The sequence below is a fragment of the Melospiza georgiana genome, chromosome 2, assembly GCF_028018845.1.
Source record: "Melospiza georgiana isolate bMelGeo1 chromosome 2, bMelGeo1.pri, whole genome shotgun sequence".
Lineage (NCBI taxonomy): Eukaryota > Metazoa > Chordata > Aves > Passeriformes > Passerellidae > Melospiza > Melospiza georgiana.
In genome coordinates, this window is record NC_080431.1 from 114816851 (window position 1) to 114841240 (window position 24390).

A 24390-nucleotide genomic window follows, 5' to 3' on the forward strand; every position below is an offset into this window, starting at 1 on the left:
CATCTGCAGCATCACACAGAAATAATCTGTCCTCTCCTCTCCCCCAGCCTCTGTAGCACTGAAAATCCAGTAAAGGGACACAACAGAGTGTGGCATTCACATTCTCTGAACATGCCCAGGGTTTTTTCTCCTGGGAAGCTGAAAGGCAGCAAGAGGCTTCAGAAAAAAAGGAAAACAATTCTTATCTCATTTGCTTCTCCTGTGTTGTGCTCAGGTGGAATGTGTTTGGAGATTATTTACCCACAGGTGATTGCCTGATTGGATTTTGGTGTGAGTTGTTTTGACTCTTTGGCCAATTGGGGCCAAGCTGTGTCAGGACTCTCAAAAGAGTCACGAGTTTTCATTATTATCTTTTTAGCATTCAGTATTTTTTCTGTATTCTTTAGTATAGTATAGTATTAATATAATATAGTATAATAAAGTAATAAATTAGCTTTCTGAGAACATGGAGTCAGATGCATCATTCTCTCCCCTCATCAGGTTGCCCACATTTACAACAACAGAATTCTTCCATTTGGGCCACCAAGGAAACTGGGGGCACTTTTCACCCAGAATCAAGGCAAAAAATGCTGATATTTATCTTACACATGGCCATAAGAATAACTATGACAGATGGCCCAGGCAACCTGGATACTTTCAGGAGCCATTTCTACAAAGACCCTGTAAATTCCCTACTTAACCAAAAGTTCACCTTCCCATGTCAAGCTGTCTTAAATGGTCAGTGCACAAGGCTCATGTTACACTGATCCTCCACTGAGGGAGAGAAATAAACACAAAAACTCAAATTCAGGCAGCAGCCCAGCTCATCTCTGGAGTTGGTGTTACCCACATGGGGCAGGGACATTGTCTGAGCTCTGCAGCAATGACTTCCACAGGTAACTTGAGGATCTTTTTAATTATCTGGCAATGTGTAATACAACCTGAAGTCTAACTACACAACAGCCAGAGTTAAAAACAAAGCCCTAGGGAAGCTCTCAGGGAAGCCCCAGCTATTGAGACATTAAAAATAAAAGGGAATGACTTCACTGGAGCTGCAGAGAACTGTGATGTCACTAGGAACTGAATTATGTTCACCAAACTAAATCAAAACTGGCAGCAAGATGAGAACACCCCTACGTCCTTTCCCCAGGGTAATTTCATGTAATGTGACAAACAGAAGGGGCAAATCTCATGTCCCTGCATTTATCCTACTTTCCTGGCAGAATGTAACACCAAAAAGCAGAAAGACTGAAGAAAAAGCCAGTTACTCATGTTCAAAAAGGTTTTCATGAACTGGAGGATGGGGTCCCAGAAAGAGGGACTATCTTGAAAGGGGAAAGGCAGAAAGGAAGAAAGCTGAGCCTTCCTTGTTTTGGGTACAAAACCACCCAACAATTCCCCTCATTGCTGGTCTGAGAGAGCAGAGAGAACACTGCAGATCATGACACAGCTCTTCAAAACCCCACTTGGCTCAGACTGCATTCGTCTCCCACGTCTGTAATAATTTTAAACACACAAATGAACATAAACACCTCAATAACCTTACACCCCTTCTGCCTGGGTTATTATCTTTTATTGCAATTACATCCTATCTATTTGCTTTTAGCAGATAAGGCAATGACAAACAAGTAAGATACCTCATGTCACTATAATGATGAACATATTCATCAGTTTCCAAGGAAATGTCCTGGTTCATTGGACATTGGTATGAAAAATAAATAAAGTAGCAAAAACCACCACCAAGAGAGGCAGCTAAAACTTCCCCCAAGATGAATTTACATACTTGCCTTCCTCTGTTTTTTTTTCCCTTTGGAGTGTGTTTATAATCATCTTAATTACTTTCAAAAACAAGGAAGAAAGAAAATTAAATTACCAGGCATATCAGAAGGGAAAAAAAAAAACCCAACTGACCAACACAGCAAGAGAAAAACAAGCTACCATTTTAGTATAGCAAAGCATGTAAGATTCCTTTGTTTTTCAACCCAGAACATTCTGTTCTGAGGTTTGAGTTCTTCCTGTGGTGCTCCCTGCAAAACTATTCCAAGTGACTCCAGTAACAAAGAATTTCACATGGGAAAAAGGAAGAAAGTTGTAGTGTTTAAGATGGACAGGGAATCTGGGCCCAGCTGTGTCACAAAATTCACATTGCACACTCCAGCAGACAACCTGCTCTGAGCACATGACTCATCTGCAGCCACCAGGAGGCCTTCAACAAAAGCAGAAATGAGGTACCAAATTCCCCAGTGGATTTTTTATAGCTGGTCACAGAGTGGGAGTAAAATGTTATCAGTGTCAGGCACAAGTGGGGATCTTTTCTCTCTGCCCTGCACACACAGGGGTGAATGAATCACCTGGGTGGGCAGACTGTGCACAATCACATCAAGATATAATTGTAATTTCTCATGTCTTAGACCTACCAGCCAACCCAGCCACCTACTGCACACCCACTAAATGGAAGTCAAACGTGCTCAAGAGTAAAAGGAAAAGTAACAAAAAAAACCCCAGGCTGTTAGTTCCAGAGATGTTTCAAAGGTAGGATTTGGATGGCAGAGTAAGCACATTATTGCTTAAAATTTACCTACCAATGAGAAACAGAACTGGAAATCACTGAAGAATTAAAAAGATACCCCAAAAAATATCAATTATACAATTAAAAATAAATCCAGGTTTTTATTTTTGCACATCATATGAGGTGATGCTTCTGCAAAGGGTTTATTAATATAGCATAAAGAGAACAATCTTAATAGGCTGCATGACAGCTTCTTTTATTTGTATGTGCAGCATGATGCCACTCAAGTGTGAGTCACCCTAATCACTGCAGTTCCTCACGAAGCAACATGACAAACTCTTCTCTCAGGGCCACTGATTCAAAGCCCATTTTCCAAATTTCAGGATTATCAGAGACTAAAGAAAGCTGCAATTTCTGAGCAGGAGTCAGCAGAAAGAGGCCTGTGGTATCTTACTAATTTGTAGACAGGGCAAAAAAAGAGCAATAATGATTCACCAAAGGCTGTTAGTCATAAATTCCCTCTGCATTTTATTTGCTGCTAATTCCAAATTTTAAAGCAGGGGAAGAAGGAAAGAAAGGATACTAGTCCAAACCCCACACATTCTTCCACCTGTGCTCCTCTGGCATTCTTCCAGAAACTAAAGCTTACAGCTAGATTTTGAAGGAGGAATTTGTCCTCCAGCTTTGATGATGATGACAGAAATGGTTCTTGTACAATTTCATTTTTATAGGAAAACCAAGTTACCTTCACCCATTCATCCAGCACACAATGCCTGTGTATTGCAGGACAGTGCCAGACACAAGCTCTGCTTCCCAAAACCATGACGTTGTGTGGCAAACTTTGGGACTTTTTAACAGATTCAGTAAAAAACAAACAAACAAAAAACCAGAACCACCCCTCCAAAAAAAAAAACCCAACAACCAAACAAAAAGAAAACAAAAAAACCCCCACAAAACAAAACCAAAACAAAACAATGAAAAAAAAACTAAACCAAACCAAACCAAAACAAAGACTCCTAAACATCAGGAGTAGTTCCAGTATTTTAAAGACTTGTGATATTTGAGATATTTTTTGGGTTTTGGGTTTGGGATGCTCATTTCAGTCTTCATGTGGGAGGAGGAACCACAAATTTAATGTTCCTTCCACTGTCTGCCAAACCTTGAATGAAACACTGGAAACCTCTCCTTGGCTGTGATATCATTAAAAACAAATTTAAAATCTTCTTTTTTGTTTTAAGAACCTGGTCATCCTACTGATAATGTAATTTTCCCATCTTGAGACACATTCACTTTATGGTCTATAAAACTTCTATTAAGCTCTTGCAGTGCCCTATAAAGCTGATTTAATCTTGAAACAGAAAGCCAACAAACAACATGTGCTCATGCATTTCAAGCACTGAATAATCTGACATGAAAAAATTGCTTAATTTTGTTTAAGATTACAACAGTTTTATCCAGCTATTGAAATTAACAGAAAATCCCAAACTTCAAAACTAAATAATTTTTTTAAATAAACAGAAGTCACACCTAAGTATATTTGAAAAACACAAGAGAACCTTTGTACTGTGCCAAAGGGTACAAGCAAAATAAGCAGATTTTTGTCTAAGCCAGGAAAGGCCCCATTCCCTTGTTTAATTATTACCTTTTTTGGTTTTTTTGTTTTTTTTTTTTTTTTGTTATTACCCTTCCTCAACAAGCAGAGGTAGCTTTAAAGCCAGCTTTGAAACATTAATTTTTTCTACCCAAGGTGGCACTAAATTCCCTCCATGATAGTCATCTTAGAACCTTTTGAAAGCTGCATGGACAGTCTGATCTCTGTTTCAAAATCAGTAGTTTATTAACAGAGCTGCACCTGTAGAGATACTAAAAAAGTACCTCAACTTTTGCCTTCTTTTTTCTTTGTCAGAAAAAACTTCTGCTCTTTTCCAAGATGTTAAAGCCAGAATTTGCTCCCATATTATTTTCTGAAGACACCTATAGATTTTCTCTATCTAGAGTAGCTCTCCTCTCAAACTTGCCACCACCAAGACATGAGTCTCCAGTAATCCAAAAATAGCAAGTCACTTGGAGCTCCTTTATGGGTGAAAGGTATTGCTAAAATAAACATACATTTCAGGTTTCTTTTAAAAAATCAAGTCCTCTACAACTGTGAGTATTAGGAAGTCTGAACATATTAGGTGAGTGCATTGCATTCAGGCTTAGAGCTCAATTAAAAATACACCAAAAGGTATTAAGGCCTTTCTTCCCACCAAAATGAGATTTTGGGATACTTGATAGTACCTGAATGGGCACACAGTGAGGAAACATTGCATCTACCTCTGTGTTTTTCTGATAATGTGTTTTCTGTGTTTGATTTGATAATGTGACTGTGACTTTCATAGAGCCATAATTCATAGAAAACCATTTTGAAGACTCATTTGTTCCCATGCCTGGCTGTGTAGATGCCTGTATTTGTATTATTTCACTATCTGACTTAATTAGATCACTGCCTAACAAAAGAAATTCACACTCTGAAGGGCAGAAATGGACATTACCACATCCATCCTACTCCCATATTCAGAGAGACTTCTGAGAGACTTGAATGAAAACATGAAAATTACATTTCCATCCTCTATCATGAAAATATGAGTGAAAACACAAAACCAATATCCTCTTTAACTGGTTTGTGGCTCCCAAAGAGTTTATATCTTTACATAAGACCAATGTCCTCTCCACTGCCGTGGGATGAGGTGAGCCCCATGCTGAGTGAGTTTAGGGACACTGGAGTAAATCTGTAAAATTTTACCTGTGTGGTTTGAAAACTGGACAGAGTTCACCGTGTCAACTTCAAATCCCAAAACCTGTAACAGAACACAGGAATATTTCTTTTACCAACACAACTTTGTTAATACATTACCCACATCACAAAAAAAGAGAACTCCTTGCTGTCCCATGCATACTTAAAAATCTTGGGAGCTGAGTCAACAAATATGCAACATAAACAAAGAGCACACTGCTCTACTACAGCAACAAACAGGGATCAAAAATGCCACTGGCAGCAGCACCAGAAAAACACAGCTCAGGATGCTCAGGCTGGAGTTCATCTGGGGATAAGGCCAGAGAGGCTGCTCCAGCAGCAAGCACTGAAACCTTGAAGAAAGCCTTGGCTGATATTTCTTGGCAAGAAAAGAAGTACAAGGTACTAAATTAATGCACAATATGGAGGGATGATGCTGTTGGCATTCCAGAAAACCAATTTTTCTAAAAGGAGGAGAGAGGGATCTTAAAAGGGATCAATACTACAAGCCATACTTGGATGTCACAACCAGTTCCTTTAAAGCTAAAAGAGAATAGAAAGAAGTCACAGAGAATTAATTTGTGGTATGATTAGGCAACACAAGGGAGAAACAAACACAGAATAAAAAAAAGCCTAAAGCATGCTCTGAAAGCCACCTGCTACATTGCATTACCAGCAATCCAAATACTGAAATAACCAATAATTTCCTAGTGCAATCAACAGATATTCTTGTCACCCAAAAATATATAAATAACATGTAAATAAGAGCATCCAATTAGTAGAAAACTAATGAGGATTTTTAACCTGACAATACCTGTTTAACACAGGCACTGCTAGTCAAGCCATTTTTAGACATTTTTATGTGTCACGCAAGGAATTCTAATGCAAAAGTCACATTAACAGTCTGACAGCCGAGTCTTTGTTTCCTCATCCAGCTTGCTCTGAGTAAGAAATCTCCTCAAAAGAAGTGCTGCTATGTATGGCTCAGTGAGTCACACTGGAGATAACAGCAATGATGCACCACTGTGCATGATCCTCTTTCAGGCAATTTGCTGCGAGGGGGGAGTGAGCAAACAAAGCTTTTCCAGTCACGTTTTCCAGGCAGACTCACTCCTCTCCCCTTTCTGTCGTGAAGGCAACTCCTTCTCACAGATTAAAACCCTTTTGGGTGCCTGGTGCCAGACATCAGGCTTTCCCTGTGCCTGTACCTTCCCTGGGATAGACCTTCATTCCAATACCTGGCTACAAGATGAAGCTCCGTGCTGTGACAAGTTGTTCCTTTCTACTCTTCTGTTGTCTCACAGCTCACATCCACACAGGTCTTCTTAGAAAAAAATCTCTTATTTCAATAGTTAATAAAGGTTTCTGTTCCTTCCTCACCAGAAAGCAAAGTAATTTTGGATTAGTGGTGCACAGAATGGTGGATTACCTCAACGTGACCAAGTTCAAATTAAGCTCAGCATCTATGCTCCCCCAGGTTCTTATTTAACCTTGGTGGATTTTATTTTAAAGTCCCAGGAACATGACAACACTGTTATGACCTTAACCTTGATGTCTGCACATGCTCTTCAAACAAATAAAAGGAAACATGGCCTCTAGCCAGATTATCATCCCATAATCAACTCCCCTCCCTGTAATGAACAGACCTAGGATGTTACTTCCTAAAGTATCTTGGCAATAACTGTGAATTAATTCATTTTCTCTGCAGTATTCAGATCACATCTCTCCAACTACTTAAACCCTAAGACTACAGAGCACCCTTGCAGCGATTTACTGACTAATCAGGTTTTCACTCAGTGCTTTAGGGATGGAGAGCAGGCACAGCTGCTGCAGGCAGGGCAGTTCTACAACACTCAGATGTCCCAGATGATGGCCACCAAAACGAGCAGCCCTTCTTTTGTGTCCTCCCCAGCACCAGTTATCATCTGATTTCCCAGCCAGGTTTTCCACAGGATTAGGGATTTTTGGTTTGTTTTGGCCAGTTAATCTGCTTCAACCAAAAGATGGAAAAGTACAAGGAGGCCACGTCTCTTGGAGATAGCCAGGTGCCAGGTTAGCGTGGCTGTACACTTGGTAAAACATTAAATAAAATGCTTTGGAGAGTGGATGAAAAGCCACAGACAGCTCAAATTCTGCAAGGGACCTTGATATTCTCCCTTTTCTCATCAGTCCAAAACAGGCTAAAAAAAAACCTTTCAAAGTCTCCAATGAAAGTCACTTACTGGTATTAGTCCACTCTGTCACAGTTTCCAGTTTCCTCCAAAGTTTTGTTTTTAATAGACATGTATGATTGAAATCTAACACATCTAATTCTGAATCCTGATTCAACTCTTAAAATAACTCACAGTTATTCCAAATCATTTCCTTTTATAAAGGTGCTTGCTAAGGCCTAGGCTTAGCATTAGCAGTAGAATAATCAAAAAGAATGCTGAAGCCATTTTAAGCCAAGTTGTTTGTTTTCAAGGCAAACTGCATTTAAAAGTCCTGCAGAGTTTAGTCATGAGAAGACAACCTGAAAACAGGACTGAGGTGATAAAAGCAGCTTTTCACAGCAATCGCCTCTTCGAGGAATAGAGAAAAAACTGTGTCTTTATTTTGGTTTGCATAATTCATTTTAACAACTTGATAGTTTCTAGTGGATAAGGAAGTGCTGTTTCCTCCCTTTTAATTGTTATTTAATTTCTTTTATTTGTTGTTTCCAACGAATAATTAAAAACCAGTGTTAGTGACTGTCATCCTTCACACCTGAAGGACATCAGAGACAGTTTCTGATGCTCTGAATGATGAACACTTTCCTTGCTTACAAAGGGAATTTTGTTCCAAAAATATCTTGTTAATCCTTTTTAATACATACTCACACTTTTAATTCCTTGTGCAAACCTAACTAAAAGCACTGGTTTTGAGAGTTTTTTTAATTAATTAAAAATTTCTGCTCAAACCAGAGGTTAAATAAATATTAAGTGAAAGTTAACTAATTAGAAATACATTATTTTTGTATGTACAGACCCTTGAAAACTGAGATCAGAGCAAATTAATTGAATGAGACAAATCATACTTAAAAGAGTCAATCTATCATATTTGCACACAGAAGTAGCAACTATGACCTGAAAATATATACTCAGTAGGATATAATAATTTTCATACTGTAATAAACCAGTAAGAAGCAACCTTTTCTTCAGATAACCACCAGAAAGTAAAAATTCAAAACAGAACTAAACTCAATATATAAAATTTCTTGCTTGTGTACACACACACCTGTTCCTGGTACCTGTGTGTAAATAAACTGAAGGACTCACCCCACTTGGAGTTTGCCTGTGGCAGAACAAGTGTGATCCTATTTGATCACACACTTGCCCTGACCTGCATGATCTGCTCTCCCAAAGCTCTCCAGGAGAGGACAATTCTGAATTTCCACGCTCTGCTGTCACCCTGTGTAAGTATCATTTGTTCACAGAACAGGAAACCTTGGGCAAATCCAAACCCAGAGCCAGTGTGGGTAAGGATGATAAGTGTTTTTCCAAGGAAAAAAGATGGATGAGTCCATCCTAAATCTCTCAGCCTGCAGTTTAAGCATGTGTCAAATGTTGTGCTTCCTAAGACCCAAACCATACTTGCTTGGATCACATCATACAGTGATATTTGCAATTGAAATCTTAAAGGAAAATGGGCAAATTCAATGTATTTTTCAAATATCTACAAACAAAAGAGGCAGAGTGTTATACTTCTAAAATTAAATCACAAAACATTAAAACTGGAGGAGTTCTGTGCTTGGAAGGTCTGGCTGGCAGATCTGAGTGACCCATTTCAGAAAAATATTTGCAAGACTAAATCTAAGTACACACAGCAGAGCAGAACCCATGAGAAGAAACAATCAGCACAAAGCACATTATGCATGACATCAAATTCAGCTGAGTTCTTCATCACAGGTAACTGAGGGGAAGGAAAAAAACCTCATCCAGTTCTTCCCCCAGGTGCTCTCTCTGCCTTGCAAAGAGAAACTGGGACCAGGGCAGGGCTGTGGTCTAGAGAACTACCCAAATAAAAATAGCAAATATTCAAGGGGAAAATCAACACACAAGAAAGGAAGAGACTTCAAAATACATGCACAACCTCTAAAGGTGTTGGCTCTTTTGGAAAATAGGATAGACAGCCTAGTTTTCCTAAAAGCACAGAAGTAGTCTGAACTTATATCCAGCCATTATGCTCAAAATAAAAAGCCAAGAAATGGGTTTCCTTCAGGTTTAAAATTTTCCAAGAGATACCAGTTGTTTCAGTAGTGGAGCAACCTAAAGGCCCAGACAGACAGAAAATGTCTTGAATTGGGTAAATTCCATAAACAGCTGGATCTCAGCTTTGGTTCACTCTAATCATGCAACCCTTTGGACTCTGCCACTGCCCTAATCTCAGCTTTGTTTAAAATTTACAGTTTCTCTTCCCATTCCTTCCAGGAAACATTCCAACCACATAAACACTAAAATGTGTTACTTCATCACCATGACAAACCATTGCCTAAGACTGTTAGAAATCAAGTATTACAAACATACAGTCCAGAGGAGAGCTTCAGATGTTATGCAAAAGGGAGGCTGAAAAAGAGGAAGAAAACCATTTCACAGTATGGAAAATTGTGAGTGTAACAACAGAGAAATGAGCAGGAAGATTTTGAAGCAAATGCAACATCTGAAATTCAGTTTTAATGACTGCCAACCTTTATGTTTATATCTGTGTAATCTACATTATGTACCAACGGCCTGGAGACAAATAAAGGTACTCACTTCTACCTCCTAATCCTATTTGGGATCTGATTATTAACACCACTTGAGTCAGAAAACTGTTAACTTCAAAGATTAGCTCTGCCTCAGAGTAAATATTAATATAACTTCTCATTTAATAATTTTATTTACTCTGAGAAATGTGAAAAGCTGTTACTGAACTGCTTCTGTTTAAATTTGTTTTGCAGCTTTACTATGCTCCTGCAGGGGGAAAAGGCATATTTCCAATGTCACACTTTGTAATAATCAGGAAATTCTCCTTTTTTTCATTGTTTATATGCAGTTTGGGGAGGAAAAAAGTATTATTTTTTTTTAAGAGAGAAATATCTTGTATCTCTTAAGTGTGTGAGAAAAACTGTCACTTGAATTACAGGAACATCTGAACTGAAATAAGTTTTAGTGGTTTCCAGGGTACTAAACATTAGAAAAAACAAAAAAAAAAAAAAAAAAAAAATTCCCAATTTCCAATGGATTATATGTACATATTCAGAGAAAGGGAGCTTAGAGGGGGCTGAGATGCTCTGGGAGTTGCTGTCATTGGAGGTTTCCAAGACCCAAGGGGGATAAACCCCTGAGCAGCCTGGGCTGAACTTAGGCCTGCCCAAGCTTTGAGCCAGAGACCCCTGAGGTCCCTTCCAGGGACCACTCCCCATCAGTGACACAATTACCTACAAAAACCTCAGTTTTATCCACTGTAGAGCTCCATGTGTAAAATCACACAAAATTCCACCACCAGCTCCCCAACATAAAGTTCTGGCTCTAAGGATAAAGCCCAGGGGTACTCTAAGTTTACACTATTAACTATGCCAGCTTTGACAGTAAAAATAATACATCCTTTGCTGTTAAATGACCAGTGGACCAATTTAACTAGAATGCTTTAGTTTGTACTTAATTTAAACAACCTTAGAGAACAATGACCTAGTTCTGCAAGAATGAAATTCAATTAAAACCACCTCTCTGCTCTGCAACATGACTGGTATATATTGCCCTCTTAGGGCACTTGCTTTGTGCCTCCAGTGGTGTTTCATTTTCAGGTTTGAAATTAAAACCATGAAGCAGTAATGCAGCTCAAGTTAGAGGAAAAATCTGGAATGAGGAAAAGGCAGAGGGAAAAAAAAACAAAACAGCGTAAGAAAAGCCAAAGTTTGTTTAAAACCACCCTGTGTAGACCTGCACACGTTTCTTCCACAGCATTTATGTTCCTGATACATGGTCACAGTTTGCTATCTACATTTCATGGAATGAAGGCAAGACCTTCACCCAAAATCTTCAGGTCCTTCAAAGTTCTTAATTTTAGAAAACATTAGCTCTACCATACCAGAACACACCCAAACCAATTTTCTCATACGAGTCCCCAAACAAAACAGTCTGAAAACCACAAATGTAGGAAAGTGTCAGTAGCTGAAGTTGTAAATCAAGCTCAGCCAGTCATTCATGCAAATTCTTTTATTGTGAACACAAGGCATCTTGGGTTTTTTATTACCTGAGCTACAAATGTGCCACAGGTTAAAATCTCCCAACTCTAAAAGATGAGTTTATCTCTAAGAGAAACACAGTTTGACAGGAAAAGGGCACAGAAAAATGGTTAAAAGGTAAGAAGGAACAAGGTTCTGCTAATCAGGAGAAGAGAACTTTTGAGACTCCACTGCTGAAAGGAAGATTTGACTTTCATGCACCCAGTTGCCCCCAAAATATATGCAGCCTTGTATTATAACACCTAAATTCCTTAAATTATAACACTAAAATTCCTTAAATTATAACACTTAAATTCTTTGCATCTCAACTCCTCTGCTTTGCAGCAGGATACTTTTTTTGCAAGTAAAACTTTTATGGGAAAAAAAAATAAATTAGCAAAATTTTTGCAAAGTTAACTTTGCAAAACTTTGCAAACTTTTTACTTTGCAAGTAAAACTTTTATGGGGAAAAAAAAAAAAACTTTGCAAAATTTTTACTTTGCAAGTAAAACTTTTATGGATTCTTCTTCTAATTAATATTCAAATGATGAAACATCCAAGCCAGGCATGTCCCACCCTTTGTGCCAACAAACGGTAACAGACTGATGAGTTAGACCACAGTAGGATAAACACTAAAAAAAGTATAAAAAAGAGGAAGTATAACACACATTATCAGATGAACCAAAACCACCCAGCTCCCTCAGCCTGTCCTTGTAAGAGAGATGATCCAGCCCTCTAATCACCACACTGTGAAGTTGCCTCTAATTGTCAAAAATTAATGGCTGCATATGACAAGCCATGGAGCTCTACAGAAAGAAAAAAAAATGTCCTCAGCTTCAAAGCCAAACCTTCCAAGCATTGGGAAGTAGTTTGATTTTTTATCATTTAAAGCACACAGCAGCATTTAAAAAAACAAGGGAATATTTAAGGGCAAATCCCACATCTCAAATATATACAAATACACAAAACACAAATATTTGCCCCCACCCCAATTGTTTTATTAACAGCCTGTGGGGTTTATCCCAACTGTGGCATCAGTCAAAGGACAAATTTTTATAGCACAAAGATGTACATAAACCATGGGGGTTACCAAGACTTAACTAGACACAATTTATTAGGAATTTTCAAGAAATCTTGTGATAAGGCTCCAAATTGCTGATTTTTAGTAGAGAATGTGTACAGTTCACAAACTGAATTAGCCAGTAATTTGTGTAAAAAAAAATACTGTATCACATAAACCAAATCCATTCTATTCCTTCCAACTTCTTTATATATATTAAACCCAATATTAATTGGAAGGCATTAACAGAATGAACTTTATTACCACTGTTTATTGCCCTGTCAAACAAGGGAATTGAGGTTTGGGGTGTTTTTTGCCAAATAATGGCAATACTTTGCAATAGGAAAGCCTCTGTGTCAGGCCATGAATTGCTCTATGTATCCATTGTATCACAAGCTGTTTGCATTAATATCCTACAGTTTGGAACTTCATCCCACACAGCCATCACTGCAGCTCCAGTGAACACCATTGCTGCACTCTATTCCTCTGGAGATGGCATAGAAACATGTTTTTAAAGGCTGAATTTCTGTAATCAAACTGATTTGGAGTGGGAGAAAAAGAAAAATTTCCCAGTTGCAGCTTGTGCCTCTCGCTATGTGCCAGCTCTTTCCCTTAATTGCATCTCCTTCCATTTGCTGCTGAACCAAAAAAAAAATACATTGTACTGGCTGCAGAAAAGTAAAAACCCTAATTCAGTTTGAGAAATAGGAACTTGGGAAAAAGAAAAGGCATGTCCTGACAATTAGTGAACAGGAATAATTGCTGGCGTGGGCTGATAAACTGAACTGAAACTGCTATTGACTAACCCAATCTCTTTTTTCTCTGAGCTTTTAATAAGGCACACCAAGTATCTGAAGAGAATTCTGTACTTATAATATAGTGGTATTTTTGTGCAGTATTTGACAAGGCATTGCAAAGAAAAATCATTAGGATATTTGGGATATTGTGTATAAAATACTAGAGCAAATAAACTGGGGACAGGGATGCTGGACATATTATTGGTGATTTATGAACAGACCAAATTCTGAGGTTAGAAATAGACAATTACAAAACAGACAGTAAAAATATATACCAGATGACCTTGAGAAAAATGCACCATAATGGAAGAAGGATATTAAGCTATTAGAGAGCATCCAAAGGAGGGCTATGAGGATGGTGAAGGGTCTGGAGGGGAAGCCTTGTGAGGGGCACCTGAAGGGAATGAGGTTGTTCAGCCTGGGGGAGACTGAAGGGAAACCTCAGTGAGGGGCAGGCACTGATCTCTGCTCTGTGGGGACAGTGACAGAACCCAAGGGAATGGCCTGAAATTGTGGTTTAGGTTGGATATAGGAAAAGGTTCTTCTCCCAGAGAGTGGCTGGGCACTGGAACAGGGCTTGTTTCTGCAGTGACACCCCTTTTTTACCTTTGATCAACTGCATACCCATTTTCAGGATTTATAAGCTGACTTCAGCACTGAGGATATTGTAAAGACTGGAGCAGAAAACAAATCCTCTCTTCTGCCAGAGCAGACTACAATTTTTGTCACAGTACTCTGGCAAAATTGGTGCTCACTGAGAATTTGCTGATGGGCTGATCTAGCTGTAATATCATGACCAACTGAACAGAAAAGACTAGAACAGCCTGAGACTGCAGTGAATCTGTTCTCAAATAATTTCTTGATTTTTCTGAAAAGGCTTGTAATGCAAGTGCAATCTGAATGACAATTAGGCCAAATTCAAGATTATCCAGTAATGCCTTGAAGATGCGTTTCCAAAGAAGTCTTGGAGCCACAGGAACACTTCAGAGCAAATACCACAATGTCATTAATTTTTCTTTGCACCTGGACAGATTGATTAGCATGCACTACTAACTGTTCAATGCAAGATACTCAGATAAAATAAATCCCTTTATCAAAATTCCCCTCAGCCATTTTATTCAGCACTAAGAAATTCCTTGTTCTACATCATGACCATTTCCATAGGCTACTCAGACAAACAGCCTCTTGTGCCTGCAAGACACACACTCTCCTCAGCACTATCCCTGCATCACAGCAGCTCTAGTTTGGGATTGAGATGACTGCAGGGTCAAAAGATTTGTGGTAGAGCTGCTCTGTTGACCTTTCCATGGGCATGAGGCCATTGCTGCCATGTGGAGTGGTATTAAGTGATAGATCTGCAAGACACCCATTTAGAAAGGTTAAGGCCAATGAAAGACAAGAAAACAACTTGTTTATGCTGCTGTTTTCCCCTTCATTCTTCCCACTAAAGGACAAACATAAAAATAGCAGAACAAAGTGGTGCTGGGGGGGGTCTCTGCCTGCCTTCCACCCAAGAAACCCATTCTTTACTGTCAAGCAATGACTTCAGATGCTGATTTCAGATGGAGAAGTAGGTTCACTGCAGATTTCAGATTCATCATCTTCATGCTGCTTCCTACTACACTTGGATGTAATTTGACAAAAACACCATACTGTCACTGCAAACTCCTGCCAGCTGGAATCCTGCAGTGCTACACGAGGAGGTTTGCAAACACTGATAAGGAGAGGCAGACACAGACAGCAGCAATAGGTTCAACAGGCGTGGGAATTATCTCTTTTAGTTCTGTGAATGAAATGGTGGAGGAGGATCCCACAGCACATTCTTTTCCTCTGATTTTTCACTTTATTTTTAGTCCTGTTTTTCGTATATTGGCTAGCCAGGTCTCTAACCACCAGTCCATTAGCAAGGGGTGGGCAAGCACACTTTGTACATCTGAGGTGGAGTGATCCTACAAGGGAGATTTGTTTTATCCAGCACATTCTTTATGTGGACTCCTTAGGTAGACTATGAATGGATCCCACTCTCCTACCAAAGGTTTAGACATTAAATTGCATGGTAAGAGATACTTGAAGAAACAGAACAGGAAACAGCTCACTGAAGGAGGTGCCACATTATCTGAAGATCAGGTCAAGGCCACAAACAGGAAGAATGAAGCTGGTAGAGAGTGGGTGTCTCACCACTTCCTTCAAAACAAGCAGAAGTCTTAGAGAAGAGCATTCTAGAAAATGTTTCCTTCAGCAGACAGCAGGTGCAGGGCCCGGGGCTTGCTCCTGCCCTGGCACCTCAGCTGTGCCAAAAGAGCTTTTCTGTGGGGCTGTGTTTAGGAACTGGCTCACAAAATAAACCCTCACTTTCTCCTTTTCCACTTTTGCCAAGTCATTTATAACCTGGGTGGCTTCTCAGAGCAGTTTACCACATGGCCTGACAAAATGACTTTCCTTGGAGCACTGAAGTGGACACAAAATAGTGCAGGTGGAAGGAGCAGCTGGCAGCATTTCTCAGTCTGGCTCCTCTACTGAAACCAGCAGATTTCAGTACCCTAGAGGGCAGGTGACAATATAAAACTTCTCAAATTTAAACACTGCTTGCCATGGGTTTGTTTGGTTGTTGTATGAATAGGCAGAGGCACAATGCTACTTCCATTAACTACAGTGAGCTGGGTTTTTTAAAAAAAAACTTATGTTTTCATTTTTGTTAAATGCTCAGAGTTGTGTTGATGGTTTCTCACAGGTAGTGTGATACTCACCCATGTGACATACACCCAGGGGCTGTATCCTGCCAGAAAAATGAGAGTAACCACAGTGAAGATGGATGGAAAAAGACTTTTCTTTCAGTGTAACCATGAGCAGTAGTACTCACCATCCAAAAAAAAAGTAATAAAATAGGTTTGTAAGGTACACAGATTGGTAAAATATTTTTTTTTCTAGATTTAGGCGAGACTTTACTAAATACATGACCATAACCACCAGTGAACAATTCTGCAAAATAGTACTAAATTTTGACATTTTTTTTCTGCTGTAACTCATTTTCTTTTTCTTTCCCCTCAGAGAAGATGGAGACAAAATTGCCATGTATGAAGAAACGTGGTAAAATTTAGGAAAAAAAACACCTAAGCTACTTAGTGTTAAAAATAAGGGAAGTATGAAAGATAACACTCTTGGCCTTATTGGCTAGCAATCTGCTAAATGAAGTAAGAGAAAAAATGTTGCTGTATTCTGATATTATGGGACAGACCAACTTTGGATGTTTCCAATGAACACTGTTCTTGCAGACTGCCATGGATTCCTCCCTTCTGTTTATAAATGTCATTGATAGCTGTGCCATCCCTGCTGGAGATTTCCACACAGATCCTCTTCTAAGAGCTAAAACGTGAGTGGACCCCACAGCAGAGAGAAGGGCAAGAGCTGTGGCCAGACTGGGAGAGTTCTGCAGGTCAGAAAAAGCATTTACTGCTGGTTTTGGGAGTGACTGCACCCACAGATCAGAAAACAACCCTCCAGTTTGTTTTGCCACAGGGGAGAGACTTTCCATTTTCCAGTGTGTGCTCCAGCACCTCCTCAATCCCACACATGCAGCTGGGAAGAGGTGATTTGCATTCCCAAGACAGCAAAATTAAATCACCATGCAAGGACTTCTACTCAGCCCAAACTACTCCATATGCTTAGAATTTACAAAGGATGACAGAGGGTGAAGAGAAGTTTGTTTTGTTTTTAAATGAAGCACAGAAGAGGTTTTGGTACCTCAGTTCTCCCTCCTGCTCTGTGGATAATTGCTCCAGATGCTAAGGGAATGGAGCTGGGAGGTGTCACGGATGAATTAACATGAACAAATACGAGTCCTGAACAAAGGCTTGAAAAATTTCAGGTAGTTCAGCACAGCAATATTTTTTTAGCTATGATAAGTCACCCCACTGCTGCCAAGCCACAAGATGATGAACCAGTCTGGCTTCTCCTGGGGCTCATATTATCCATCAGCACAGACCTTCCTGGCATCTTTCAAACATTAGGCTCATCATATATATATGTTTTTTCTTCTCTGTACATATTACTGTGCAGCTGAACACTCTAGTGCATACAGTAATTTCAGAAGAATGGACATTTTATGTCCCAAGACTAATGTCCAGCTCCTCACATTAACCTTGCCTCACCAGCTCCAGCCTGTTTTCCATCCAACACGAGCAACTGAAGTGGAACTTCCATTGCATCCATTCAGCCTAAAAAAGCTAAAAATACCTGCCTGGTATGTGCTCAGTCAGCCATGGATAATGCTGTATCCCTTATCTAAAATGACTAAATTTGCTTTTCAAGGAAAAGTGACCATCATTTTTTGGATATAAATAGAAAAAGTGAACAGTAAAAGACAACTATTTACTTAAAAGAGTATTTTAGAGAGCTGTCAGTAACTTCGTATGTCTCCTGTTTTTATCAAGTGTACCTTTTGCATATATTTCCTGTTTTTATCAAGTGTACCTTTTGCATATATTTCCTGTTTTAACAAGTGTACCTTTTGCATATATATATTATTATTCATCTTATTATTTCAAACTATACTTTTGTTTTTAACACATTTCCATACATTTTAACATGAAATTAACTTTAACTTGAAACTTTTTATCTTTCCCCAGAAACCTGATCACTCTCCCTCTGTTATCTGTCCCTGTTTGTTTATGCACAAAAAAATATTCTCTCATCTGGCGATTTAATTTGGAGCAGAAATAAGACATCAAATACTCAAAAAATTTTAAAAAAACAAACCTCTAAGACCTAAAGACAGAAAATAAGGCTGTTCCTAATATAAAAATGCCTTCAGCAAGTAGCTACTGAGTCTCTGAGTACATTATACTCCCCGCACAAACAGTGCAAATCCACCTCTAGGCAAGGTTTTCCAGTCTTTTAATAAGATTTGCAATTTCTTGACAGCTCAATTTTTTCCCCAAAGACAGTGGGTGAATCAGGGTAAAGAATTTTTGCTTCCTCTCAAGTCAAATATTTGTATGTACTTGTAGGCACCAAATGGGATCCTCCTTCATCTTCTCCCTTTGCTGTGTTGAGACAGATGAAAAGATTTACATTTCTGTCAGAAACTGTTGGTTAGCTACACATCACAACACACACTCCAGTGTAACTATTGTGTCAAACACCAGCATATGCATCTGCATGGCTCAAACTTCCACAATTTACTATGAAAAAAGCCAGCAAATTATCAGAATCATCAATCACTGTAGATATTTACCACCATCTTTTTGAAAAATTTAAAATGTAACTGGCCAACTGGCCCCATACACACACTGCATATTAACTTGAAGCATATCTTAAAATGCTGTTTGCAGCTTTACAGCTGGGTTATACAATCAGCCTGTGTGGACATCCCTCAGCATGTCTGTATTTTCATGGCTGTATTTTCATGACAAAGGCTTATTTAACAAGCTGCCACCACTCAGTGGCTGGCAGGAACAGTCAGAAGCCCCACAACCACACAGAGCTGACCCTGGATGAGGATGGTTCAGCCAGTCCCACTCTCTGCTCATCAGAGGCTCTGCCCAGCCCTTCAGAGTCCACAGCACATCTGCAGCCACAGCTGCACTTCTTTTGGGCAGGTTGAAATTACTCTAATTTTTCAAGCTGATTATTTTGCATTAGTAGCTGAAAAGATTCCATTTGGAGTTCAAAGAGAAAATTGAGGTCTCTTTGTTTAGAGCTGTGCACAAACATAAACTCCTATTGTTAGGTAAAAGTGAGACCCCAGCAGCCTCAGTTTTGTCTATCTCAAAGCAATGTTAAGAGCTGAAAGTGACACAGACACTCCTTCTTGTTGGCTTTTGTTGTTATCTTTTGAGTAATAATCTACTTTCTTATCTATTGTATTTGCAGGGGGCCCCATGGCAGGAAGGAATGATGAATCTGACTCCATGTTCTCAGAAGGCTAATTTATTACTTTATTATACTATATTGAAGAATACTATACTAAACTATACTAAACAATACAAAAAGGATACTTACAGAAGGCTAAAAAGATAATAATGAAAACTCATGACTCTCTCCAGAGTCCTGACACAGCTTTACCCTGATTGGCCAATAAGTCAAAATAATTCACAGAAACCCAATGAAACAATCACCTGTGGGTAAAAAATGTCCAACCACATTCCAAAGCAGCAAAACACAGGAGAAGCAAATCAGATAATTATTGTTTTCCTTTTTCTCTGAGGCTTCTCAGCTTCCCAGGAGAAAAATCCCGGGTGAAGGGATTTTTCAGAAAATATGAATGTGACACTTTATCACTTCCCAGTCCTGTCCCACTCACCTTCCCTCCCAGTTTACCATGCAGGTGGAAAGTCCATCTCCTACAATCTTCTGACAGGTTCAAAGTTCTCTCAAGTGCATCTGGAGCTGGGTTCCTGTGGAAAAGCACTTCTGGAAAGGTCTGGCAAAGTCTTTCCCCAGAAATCCACACTGCCAGGTTGGGGAAGCCACCTTCTCTGGACTTTTTGGATTACAAGTCTTTTTCAGGGCCTCACCTTGTGCAAGGTATTCACCTGAATTTTGCAGCTACTTGTGCTGGCATCCACATAAGAAGCAAATGCTCTTTACATAGTTTTGAACAAGCCTTCCCAGAGAGGTTGTCAATTTTTTTATGTCTTGGGTTGTTTTATTTTTAATTCATTCACCCCTTATCTACCTTTATTAAAAGAACAAAGTCAGGCAGAAAAGAAGCATGCTTCCACAAGCTTCATTTGAAGTATGGTTCTAGAGCAATAATTGTTGTTTTAGATATGCAATTTAGGACAATCTTTGGGTATCACAAAGACCAGATTCATTCTTTCATCTTTGTATTTATTTTTTGTTTAAGGTTTGGGTTTTTCAGCCTTTGATCTGTAACAAAGATAAGGGCTACCCAGCAAGAACATTTCTTATTGTTACTCTGTAAAGACTTTTGATTGATTCATCCTTCTTCTGACTCATACTATTAACACAATAGCAGGGCTTGAAAAAGAAAGTGAGTCATCTTAAATAAGAGAGGCACTTATCTTTCTACACAATCCTTAAGTCATTTGACTATACTTTTTAACAAAATAAAGAAAAAAAGTCTTTAACTTTTTTGCCATGTAGATAGTTAGCAAAGATTACTGATACTGGTTTTGGTCTCAGCACATACTGGACAAGATAGTTCAAGACTATCCATAAATATCAAAGAAATTACCACCTGTGCTGACCAAAGTTGTTTTCCCATCTTTTCTACAATTAAGAAGGAGCTAAAAATGTAGACTTACTTACAGAGGAGAATTACTGAGAACTGGTCAGAGAACCATCAGTCCTTTTTAATACCTGGACAACTATCTCCATTTAGCAGGAGGAAAAAAGTTAAAAGGAAAACAAAATAATTGAATAGATTTCAAAAGGCTATTTAATCCTGTATTGCAGAAACTGTTTATGTTTCTACAGTTTAGGATGGACAATTTCATTCTCCAGATACAAACAATTAATGGGGCTTGTTTCAACTTTTAGCTCTCTCTTCAAGGTAAGCAGATAGAAAAGGAAGCCAGGAATTAAATACCCAAAACAGAGGCATGATTTTCTCAAATTCTGTGAGTGTTAGGCAGACAAAACAAACAAACAAAACCACCCCAAACCATCACTGCTACTGAGACATAAGCAGACATCAACATTTTCTGGTTTGCAGACAGGGGTATGAACTATTCCAGTGGCAACCAAATGTCCAGTGCCCAGGTAAGACTGGCTGGGATTTTCTCATGCCCCTTCCTTACACTTTCAAAATTCTTTCCTGGAAGCTCATGGAGGCCCCAAGAACTGAGCACACAGACTGACACACTGATTCCCAAAAGCTGGTTTTATGATGGGTGCAGTACATGAATCCTAAATTCCTCTGCCAACCAAAGTTTTCCTGTTGGTCAGGATGAGAAATCACCTTGTCCTTCTGGATCCCCTGTGGTTTGAGGAGGACTGTAACTCTCCACTTGTAGTTCTGCTCCCCTTACTTATTGCCACATTCTGCCTACCTAAAAGGTGGGGCAGGAAGGGCAAGATAAAATTATATTCAAAATTAACAGCTAAGAGGTTGTCTCTAAGGAAAACAAAACCGCATACGATAAAAGTGAAACTGAATGCCATGGTGATAAGAAGAAAAACTATGACAAATCTTGGTAAACATTGGAAACATTTAGAAACTTTTTTTTGTGTTTTGAAATACCTTATCTGACTCCCAGTGGCAACTCCCCAAGTTAATGTACACTCTACTGCTCTTACTGTCTTAAATGCTGGACAGTCCTGAACCATCTTGAACCAATTCTGAGCTTTTAGTATCACTTCCTGATACTGAAAGCTCAGAATACACAGCTATGGAACAACTTATGACTATTCTAACAATAATTCAGAACTACTTTCAGAACATTTGAAAGAGATAGTAAGATCATGCAAGTAGAAACTATTTAAACCCTTGACAAGGCAGAATTCAAAGCTGAGGGCAGTTCACTCTCTGGCAAATCCAGGTGCACATTTCCTCTATGTTAATCTAGACTGTCTAATAACTTAAATTTATTTTAACCTGAAATGATGTAAAAAGTTCTAATATTTCTCACTTAGCTCTATTATTCCCATTATTATAACTGCTCTAATATATGGTCTAACTCTGTTTTGCTGTGTTTGCCTTATAGAAAGCATTTACAACACACTCCACAGAGCAAGTCCTACCTACATTTTAAATACTTAAGCTTTTACTCTAGTGGCAGCCTGAAACAATGCAACCAACTGATTGAAAAAAGACCTTAAAAATTCTCTTCTGTGCAGATTGCTATTGATAGTAATGTCACAGATTTCCACCAAAGATCAGGTCATGCAAACATGAGTGATGTTTTTTGGATAAGCCTGCAAAGAGCAGGTGAAACCATGCCAGGTTTTCTATTTGGATGCTGCTGTCCAAATGTGGATTCCTGAACTGTTGTGTCAGGATTTCAACCTCACAAGCACACAGGCACACATATCTACATACACCCTGCCTTGCTAACTCAATACAGATGAGCTCCAAAGGGAGCCTCACTTAACTGGTTCAGAAAACTAAAGTAAAAAAAAGAGAATAGGAAATAAAAGCATGCCAGACTTGCACCCATCCTCAAGAACAGATACAGGTTATTTTCATGGCTATATAAAAACAATACAAGAGAAAAACTCAGGTTTGTGATTCTCTTCATAAAGAAAAGCAAAGTTACACTTTGGGGCACCTTGCCCCATCTGATGTTCTAGCAAAACCAGGCTTTAGGTAACTTTCCAACGAGCACAACTTCACTAAGGGCTGCCTACATAGGATTTGCAAGTGCAGCCAGCAGTGGCAGGAGTTTGGCTGCTCCCCAAGTAAATTTCTTTTCCTCCCACTCCAGAAACTTCTTGTTACACTATTCACTGAGAAATACTACAGAGTGCGAGTGCAACAGCCTCCTGAACAAAACCCAGCTACACCAACAACAGGGGTTTTTTAAATCCAGCAGTATGTTATGCCATCATAGCCAAGGAACTAAAAACACTCTCCAGGAACCCATTTGCCAAGTTACACAGCTCACTTGCCACAGAAAGGTTAAGCTACAGAAAAGTAGAGAAAACCTTTGACAGAGAATTAGAATGAAGAGAGAGAACAGCTTAAGAGACTGGAGGTTTCTGGAATAAGTACTGCTGTGTTCTCTTCTGGTACACAGAAATTGAAGGGAGAAGCACAATTTCGAGATCATTTTGCTAGGAAAGGAACGACAGGTGACCTGCAGTTCATGATCACATTTTTGGCCTGGAGCTCTACATACTCGTATTTTTCCACAATACTCGGATTACATACGTACATCACCCTTCACCACACATTAATTTTTAAGAGACTTGGTTACATTATAACTGGATGGTGCTTTGGGGGTGTGCCAGTGGCTTGTTGCAGACCTGATCTCACTTGCATCATTTATCAGAGTACATCATCTCTCCTGTCTAGTCAAATGAGCTACACCATTTGTAAGCACACACCAAGATAACCAATGTCACACACAGTGTGCACTGGTAACGAGGCTCTTAGAGAGCTCCACACCGACATTCCTGTTTAAAGGCACAAAGATCTCCCGATGGGCAGGCCCAAATCCACCCTGTAGGACACAGACCCTCCACAGGAGCCAACAGTGCGATGTGCAAAGGTCCGCCCGATGTTTTCCCAGCACCGGCGAGATCCAAGCAAACAACTCCGAAGGCAGCACATGACAGGCACGAAGGCCAAGATCCAATTACACCTCCAGCCCTGGGCCATGTCAGGCAGCTCCTCTGGCCCTGCCCGCCACACGCATTAAGTGGCCCCTACTCCCCACTACACCCTCCCCAGACCATCCGGGCTGGGGGATCTTCCAGTCTCTGCCCCTGAGGGCCGGCGGGGTTTAGCTGGGTGCCAGCACAAGGACACCGCTGCCCCGGGTCCCCGACACGGGACACGGCGATCGCCCTGCCTTAAGAGCAGCAGCCCCGGCTGGCTGCCCCTGCTGGCGGCAGCGGAGCTTCCCTCAGCCCGCAGGCAGCGAGCAAACCCATGGGCAGCACCCCCGGCTCGCCTCCCCGGGCACAGCCCGCCGTGCCACAGCCCCCGGAGGAGCTGCGTTAACGGGAGCGGCGCGGAGCCGGCGGGAGGCGCAGCCGCAGCGGCCGCGGGGTGCGCGGAGCCCCGGGACGGGCACTGCCGCCGGCAGCGGAGCGGGCGAGGAGGGTGCCCGTGCGGGCATCTCCCCGCCGTGCCCTTCCCTTACCCCGGCTTGGCAGGAGCCGCTTGGGCACCGGAGCTCGCCGGGCAGCGCTGCCGTCACACCGCCCGCCCGCAGGGAACAGCGGCGGAGGGAGAGGACGAGGGAGAGGAGGAGGAGCAGGTCCGCGCCCGCTCACCTGCAGGGGGAAGGTGGCTGCCTTGTTGCCCACGTAGCCGCGGACGACGTGGCTCTGGATGGAAAGCACCCGGCACTCCGGCTCCATGGCTGCGCCGCGCGCGCCTGCCCGCGCCGGGCCGAGCTGGCGGCGCCGGGAGCA

At 40.4% G+C, this 24390-nt stretch overlaps 1 protein-coding gene across 1 annotated transcript in view; it reads right to left on the minus strand.

Annotated features, from left to right (window-relative positions):
• Nucleotides 1–24390, minus strand: part of PDXK (pyridoxal kinase) — a 42540-nt gene extending 18150 nt beyond the window's left edge. The window contains exons 1-2 of the mRNA XM_058019250.1: nucleotides 24250–24390; nucleotides 5274–5328 (exon numbers count right to left, since the gene is read on the minus strand). Of these exons, the coding sequence (XP_057875233.1) occupies nucleotides 5274–5328; nucleotides 24250–24336 (142 nt within the window). The 5' untranslated portion in view covers nucleotides 24337–24390. The remainder of the gene's footprint in view (nucleotides 1–5273; nucleotides 5329–24249) is intronic.